Genomic DNA, 7,862 nt, shown 5'->3' with positions numbered 1-7,862 from the left:
TAGTGCGACCATTTCCCGCAGCAATGCACGAGGTTACCCTATCACCTAGTACCATGTAAAAAGAAACACATGTTGAGTGTCATTTTCAGAATGAGATTTCTTTCTTTTTCAGAATCGAGATTTCTTTTATATAGTGGATGCAACCTATTTTGTGGGAATACAACGCAACTCTTAGGTCATCCAATCCCATGATTCATGAGGATCTGTGATGAAAAGCTAGAAAATATCGTGCCCCACACAGATTGTTCACCCATCGATCCATCCATTTCACCGATAGCTCGTGCCAGTATGCCACACAAATTGTTAACCGAAGGGGCTACCACAGCTAGCAAACCAATCAGAATCACACATCCATATATAGAGAGCTGACCGATCACACACAATTGGGACGTTGAGAGGGACATGCTCCATCACATGATCTCTCAAACCCTATCATTCGTAGCCTGTGGACCCCACACGTCCTCACAACCATCTCCCTCCCTCCTCCCCACCTCTCGCCCCCTCTCATCTTCCTCCTTAAAGAAGAAAGCAGCTGGCATGGGCTGCTTGTATTGTTCCTGACCTTTTCTCTCCTACCTTATCCCATATACATACACTTATACCCACTACACACACACCAAGATCCAAGAACCTTCATTGTGCTCCCCCCTGATGAGCTAGCTAGCTACCCCCCGTTTCTGGCATCTGTTCATCCATGGCATACTCGCATATCTATTCCAGTTTTCCAATCATCCGAAGAAATCTCGAGGCCCATATTATAGTAAGCTGATAGCCATAGCCCTAATTCTTTTCTCCAAGAATAGCTGATTATAGTACTGTTGCGTGCCATCCCGGCTCCCAGAAATAGCATACAACCAGTCAAAGTCAGCACCTTGGTGCCTCAAGCTCGGGAGGTTGGGAGGGAGCTAGCGCGCCAAGTCCATGGAGTTCTCGCCAACCGCACCGGCCGGTGGCGAGGAATCCGAGAGGGTTTGCGCGTCGTCGTCGGTGGTGGAGAAAGAGCACATGTTCGAGAAGGTAGTGACTCCCAGCGACGTGGGGAAGCTGAACCGCCTGGTCATCCCCAAGCAGCACGCCGAGCGCTACTTCCCGCTCGATGGCGCTGCCGCAGCGCTGGCGGCGGAGGGTAGCGGCGGCAAGGGGATGGTCCTCAGCTTCGAGGACCGCGCGGGAAAGGCGTGGCGGTTCCGGTACTCGTACTGGAACAGCAGCCAGAGCTACGTGATGACCAAGGGCTGGAGCCGCTTCGTGAAGGAGAAGCGCCTCGGCGCCGGCGACACCGTTCTGTTCGGCCGCGGGGTCGGCGACGGCGCCGCGCGCGACCGCCTCTACATCGACTTCCGCCGCCGGCGCCCGGCCGAATCCTACAGCGCCACCGTAGCTTTCCCGCCACCGGCGACGTCGTCTTTGTCACATCGCCTGCCGCTCCTCCCGTCTGTGCCGTTCTGCCCGTGGCGGCGGGACTTCGGCACCACCTACGGCGTCCCCCCCGCTGCCTCGGGGTCCAATCGTCATGTGCTATTCCTGCGGCAGCAGGTGCCAGCGGCTGTGGTGCTCAAGTCCGTGCCGGTGCGCGCCGCGGCCTCCGTACTGGAGCCGCCGGCGAGGCCTATGCCTAAGCGAGTCCGGCTGTTCGGCGTGAACCTCGATAGCCCGGCCACGGAAGACGATGGCACCTGCGGAGTCACACAGACGGTGACCTCAACGCTCCTGCAGCAGCTGCTGCCCTCGCCGTCGTCGTCAACGTCGTCGACGGCGGGTAAGGAGAGGCAGTGCTCCCTGGATCTTGGATTGTGAATTCAGGGCCAGATTAAAGACTAGTACTGAGTACTGACACGCGAACTTGATCCAGTCCAGAGAGGCAATGCGTGATTGGGGCAGCCTGCGTACGTATATAGCTCCTGCATTATGTGTAACATTCAGATCAGATGGGTTGTTTCTTGACGATATGCATCTTACGTATGATTATTTGCTTGCTAAACTAGCTAGTTAATTATATTGTTCTTCATTTTAGTCTGAGTTTTCCCCTTGACAATGAAAGAATGTATCAAACCTCTCTGAACCTCTGCATCATGAGATACATTCACACAGATTATGGCTTGATACGCCCCGTTCTATAGATTTATGGCTCCCCTTCATTGACAAAAGAAAAGTATTTATGGCTTCCCTTTATATACTTACACTACAGTGTACAGTCTCGTTCCCTGCTCCCTGCATATGATAACAATTAGCACCAATGTAGGAGTATATGCAACTCATGCTTGGGTACGTTTCACTTTCAAGTTTCTTGAAGCAGTGTCGTTCTGGAGATCGATCACAAGGCTCTCCTCCCTAAGCAAGGTAGGGGCTAGAGGAGGTCAGGTCAGTGTCAGAACCTAATCCTTCTCCTACATGTACAGATATCCGCATCGATCTGCTATGAACATTGTCGTGCTAGCTTCTTGGGTTGGTTCTCGTGCGCAATTCTTTCCCAGCTGCCTCATGCATCTGATGTCTACCGATTTCTGACGCGCTTCTGACTTTGTTTGCTGCACCGCATGCATGCTGCAAATCTCTGCAGTTCGTCCAAGACTCTTCTGAAATTATGCCGGCTGCTTCAGCCTTGAAATTAATACTGTTACTAGCCAGCCATGTCAACTGGTTGTGAGAACTGAGAAGTAATACTGTTATGAAGCTTTGTGGTGCTATCGTGCAACCACCGTGCGGTGGAACACCCCTCTCCAGTTCAAATATTCTTCAGGGCACAGTATTTGTATATAGCACCTTCAGTCCATAGTAAATTAAACTGGCATGTAATACTAATATTAATACTAGCACCTTGCTCTTCTACGTTGTGTCCCCTCTCTGCAGCACCGGCAGGTACTGGGGTCGTGGTCCTTTAGAAGTGATTATAAAACACGGGTGAAAAGCGACGAGTGGGGCGTTTTGGAGCTCGGCCTCCATGGAGGCCAATTTTTTTTGGAAAATCCAAAATTTAAACCTCTTAGTTAAAAAAGACTAAAAAAATTCTACATATATACAAAGATGTGATGTGTATGTGTGTAAAATTTCAGGATGAAATACCTTGAAATGCGATCTGTGAAAAAAAAATCATGAACTTTGAGGATGAATAATGCATCTACCAAAAACCCTAGATTTGTTTGTTTGTGTTGCATTAATTTTAACGTATTTCTTCCTGAAAATTTACACAACTGTGCATTATTTATCTATATATATGTGTTTTTCTTTCAATTTTTTCTGAAACATGCACATTTGAAATTCGGCCTCCATGGAGGCCAAGCTCCATTGAGTATTTTCGGTGAAAAGCCTACTTTCTTGAAGAGTTAATCCATATCAACAATTCCACATGCATGCTTATTTATCAAACAAGCCTGGTGTCCCATGCAAGCAGGCGTACAATGTCATTGACCGGGAGTAGTTATAATTATAGGTTTTGGTATTCCTTAGGACTGAGAAATACCTATTTATAAATCGGTGCTAAGAAGCATCACACTGATGTTGGCGCGTACATAGGAATGGAATGTGAAGAGCTATGAATATCGACTTGGAAATCAGCCCAGAGATAGTTATTTCATATAGTTACAAGTGTTGGACCGGTGGGCCCGGAAGTGGGAGTTTTGCGCTATAAGTCCGCAATCATTATGCGGGATAGTCTTGTTTGTGAAGCAAGTGTCCCTTTAAAATTGTGTATCGTCTTTTTTCTCTTTACACCACTCTTACATACCCATTTTAGGACCCCATGGAAAAGGGGAAAGGGTTTGTGACCCTTCCTCGCAATATTTCAATGCCCCCTGTCCGGCGGGCCCCACAACGTATACCCCTGGTTTTTCTTCAAAAGTGGGTGTTTCATGTGGATATTCTCTTTATTTGTGTCGGAATGGTCATAGGGATATGAGCAAGCCAAAAACATGCTAATATAAGGTCTTACAAGAGTTGTGTTGGCATGCTAGAAGTGGGAGTATTGCGCTATAAGTGCAAAATCCACCTGCGGGATAATCCTGTTTGCAAAGCAAGTGCAACTTCAAAGTTGTGAATTGTCTTTTCCTCTTTACACCACCCTCACATACCCATGTTAGGACTCCATGCAAAAGGGGGAGGTTTTTTTACCCTTCCTCGCGTGATTTCATGCGTCTCACTGTCCGGCGAGACAAGCAATGTATACCACCTAGTCTCCATACAAAAGTGGTGGTTCTATATGGCTATTCTCTCAATTTGTGTTAGAATGGGTCATAGAGACTTGACCAAACCAAAAATAGGCCAAGGTCTTCCAATAGTTGGGTTGGTGGGACTGGAAGTGGGAGTTTTGCACTACAAGCCCAGAATCTTCTTGCGGAATAATCATGTTTGTAAAGCAAGTGACACTTCAAAGTTGTGCATTGGCCTTTTCCTATTTACACGACCCTTCAATACCCATATTAGGACCGCCCCCCCATAGAAAATAGGAAGGGTTTCCGACGCACCTCACACGATTTCATGCGTCCCTCTGTCCAGCGGTCCCTGCGATGTATACCCCTAGCTTTTCTTCAAAAGTGGTGGTTCGATGGGGATATTCTCTTTGTTTGTCTTAGGATGGGTCATAGGGACATGAAAAACCCAAAAAGCGACCAATGTCTGACGGCCCCTACAACGTATACCCCCTAGTTTTTCTTGAGAAGTGGTGGATCCTTGTGGATATTCTCTTTGCTTGTGTTAGAATGGGTCATAGGTACATGGCCAACCCCAAAAGAGGCCAAGGTCTTACAAGAGCTACGTTGGTGGGCCCGGAAATGGGAGTTTTGCGCTATAAGTCCATAATCTTCTTGCAGGGTAGTCCTGTTTGTGAAGCAAGTGCCACTCCAGAGTTGCATATTACCTTTTCCTCTTTACACCACTCTTCGTACCAATGTTAGGACAAGTTGCAAAAGGGAAGGGTTTACGACCCTTCCTCCTGCGATTTCATGCATCCCACCGTCCGAAGGGCCCACAACGTATACCTCCTAGTTTTTCTTCAATAGTGGTGGTTCCATGTTGTTATTCTCTTCATTTGTGTTATAATGGGTCACAGGGACATGAAAACCCCATAAAGAGGCCAAGGTCTTACAAAAGTTAGGTTGGTGGGCCCAAAAGTGAGAGTTTTGCGCTATAAGTCCAGAATCTTCCTGTGGAATAATCTTGTTTGTGAAGCAAGTGCCACTTGCAAGCTTTGCAGGGTAAGTTCCTATTTACACTACCCTTACATACCCATGTTAGGACCCCATGCAAAAGGGGAAGGGTTTTCAAAAAAAAAAAACCTTCCTCACGTGATTTATTGGTTTCCACTGTCCGGCTGTCCCCACAATGTATACCGCATGTTTTTCTTCAAAAGCGGTGGTTCCATGTGGCTATTCTCACTACTATAGAAACGGGTAATAGCGATGGTATTGGTACATGGTCCGGAGGAGGTTTTCTGTTATGCCTCTAAGTCAATCACCCTAATACTCAAGTCGGCGTAGGTAGTTTTAAAAACCGCCTCTAATACTCCATGTGCCACAGGTGGTTTTGAGCAAAAATCCTCCTTCGGTATCCCCGTACTCATGTTCACTTGCCTCGGTCAGTTATTCATACACAACCGCCTCCAAGCTTGGGGAAATACTAAAAGGATGCTCCCCTCCTCACGGTAGGGGAAACCTTGCATGGTACACTTCATACATTTATTTACTAGCACATCTTACATATGTAAATTTTACAAGGTGGAATGGGATTAAAATTTTATCTCTCCTAATAACGTGGTACAATATAGGCCGTTTCCTTGTAATTTCTTACTCGGCTGGACTGTTACAAGATAGACTTTTTTTACTAGTCGGACAAAAGTACTGACATCCTGCAAGTGCATAGGGCTATGTAGCACAATCCATGATAAGTAAGTGCTCAATCCACATGGAGCGAAAAGGATGGCACTATCAACCCTGCAACTATGTTGTGACCTACGCAACTACATTCACACCCAAATCATAGTCTAGAAATAGTCTATTATATCGTTTGCTAGGAAAATGATAATAATGCCGGTTTATCTAAGCTACGAACGAGGAGGTAAATACTAGAAATAAAAAGAAAGTGAAGTAAATGTAGCGGCACTTGAGTAATAGAAGTGTTCTTAGGAGTTTCATAATCTACATAACATATTGATGGGGAAAGCAGTAATTTCAAAAAAATTCCTACGCACACGCAAGATCATGGTGATGCATAACAACGAGAGGGGAGAGTGTCGTCCACATACCCTCGTAGACCGTAAGAGGAAGCGTTATGAGAACACGGTTGATGTAGTCGTACGTCTTCATGATCCGACCGATCCAAGTACCGAACGTACGGCACCTCCGAGTTCAGCACATGTTCAGCTCGGTGATGTCCCACGAATTTCGATCCAGCAGAGCTTTGAGGAAGAGTTCCGTCAGCACGACAGTGTGAGGACGGTGATGATGATGCTACCGACGCAGGGCTTTGCCTAAGCGCCGTTACGATATGACCGAGGTGGATTATGGTGGAGGGGGCACCGCACACGGCTAAAAGATTAACTGATCAACTTGTGTGTCTTGGGGTGCCCCCTACCCTCGTATATAAAGGAGCAAGGGGGAGGCCGGCCGGCCCTAGCAGCGCGCGCCAAGAGGAGGAGTCCTCCTCCTAGTGGGAGTAGGACTCCCCTTTTCTAGTCCCACTATGAGGGGGAAGGAAGGAGTGGGAGAGTGGAAAGGCAAGGGGGGCGCCCCCCTTCCTTGTCCTATTCAGACTCAAGGGGAGGGGGCACGCGGCCCTGCCCTGGCCGGCCCCCCTCTCTCTCCACTAGGGCCCAACAAGGCCCATCAACCCCTAGGGGTTCGCACTCCCATAAAATCCCGATTTCACCCGGAACCATTCCGATGTCCAAATATAGGCTTCCAATATATCAATATTTATGTCTCGACCATTTCGAGACTCCTCGTCATGTCCGTGATCATATCCGGGACTCCGAACTACCTTCGGAACATCAAAACACATAAACTCATATTACCGATCATCACCGAACTTTAAGCGTGCGGACCCTACAAGTTCGAGAACTATGTAGACATGACCGAGACTCATCTCCGGTCAATAACCAATAGCGGAACCTGGATGCTCATATTGGTTCCTACATATTCTACAAAGATCTTTATCGGTCAAACCGCATAACAACATACATTGTTCCCTTTGTCATCGGTATGTTACTTGCCCGAGATTCGAACGTCGGTATCTCAATATCTAGTTCAATCTCGTTACCGACAAGTCTCTCTACTCGTTACGTAATACATCGTCCCGCAACTAACTCATTAGTTGCATTGCTTGCAAGGCTTATAGTGATGTGCATTACCGAGAGGGCCCAGAGATACCTCTCCGACAATCGGAGTGACAAATCCTAATCTCGATCTATGCCAACTCAACAAGTACCATCGGAGACACCTGTAGAGCACCTTTATAATCACCCAGTTACGTTGTGACGTTTGGTAGCACACAAAGTGTTACTTCGGTACTCGGGAGTTGCATAATCATAGTCATAGGAACATGTATAAGTCATGAAGAAAGCAATAGCAACAAACTAAACGATCATCGTGCTAAGCTAACGGATGGAGCTGTGCAGAATAGGTCTCTAATATTTGCTCCTTTTCCAGCCCAGAATCCCAGCTGCCGGCATTCTCCCTCTTTATGTAACTCCCCTGTACTCCGAAAAATACCCGAATCACTCGGAACCTTTCCAATGTCCGAATATAGTCATCCAATATATCGATCTTTACGTCTCGACCATTTCGAGACTCCTCGTCATGTCCCTGTTCTCATCCGAGACTCCGAACTACCTTCGGTACATCAAATCACATAAACTCATAATACCGTTCGTC

The 7,862-nt window shown here is 47.2% G+C and overlaps 1 protein-coding gene across 1 annotated transcript; it reads left to right on the top strand.

Moving 5' to 3' along the window:
- The first annotated feature begins 517 nt into the window (after positions 1–517).
- LOC125533563 (putative B3 domain-containing protein Os10g0537100) lies at positions 518–2,058 on the top strand. Its single transcript, XM_048696984.2, has one exon. It carries the CDS (start codon positions 922–924, stop codon positions 1,795–1,797), a length of 876 nt encoding a protein of 291 aa, XP_048552941.1. The 5' UTR covers positions 518–921; the 3' UTR covers positions 1,798–2,058.
- The last annotated feature ends 5,804 nt before the right edge of the window (positions 2,059–7,862 follow it).

Source organism: Triticum urartu, chromosome 1A (genome assembly GCF_056163025.1).
Source record: "Triticum urartu cultivar PI428250 chromosome 1A, HENAU_Tu73, whole genome shotgun sequence".
Lineage (NCBI taxonomy): Eukaryota > Viridiplantae > Streptophyta > Magnoliopsida > Poales > Poaceae > Triticum > Triticum urartu.
Note: the sequence above shows the minus strand (reverse complement) of the source record. Positions and strands in the feature narration are given on the sequence as shown.

What these genes read in the sequence shown, in the direction of transcription:
- LOC125533563 (XM_048696984.2), top strand. Translation starts at nt 922, where the DNA reads ATGGAGTTCTCGCCAACCGCACCGGCCGGTGGCGAGGAATCCGAGAGG.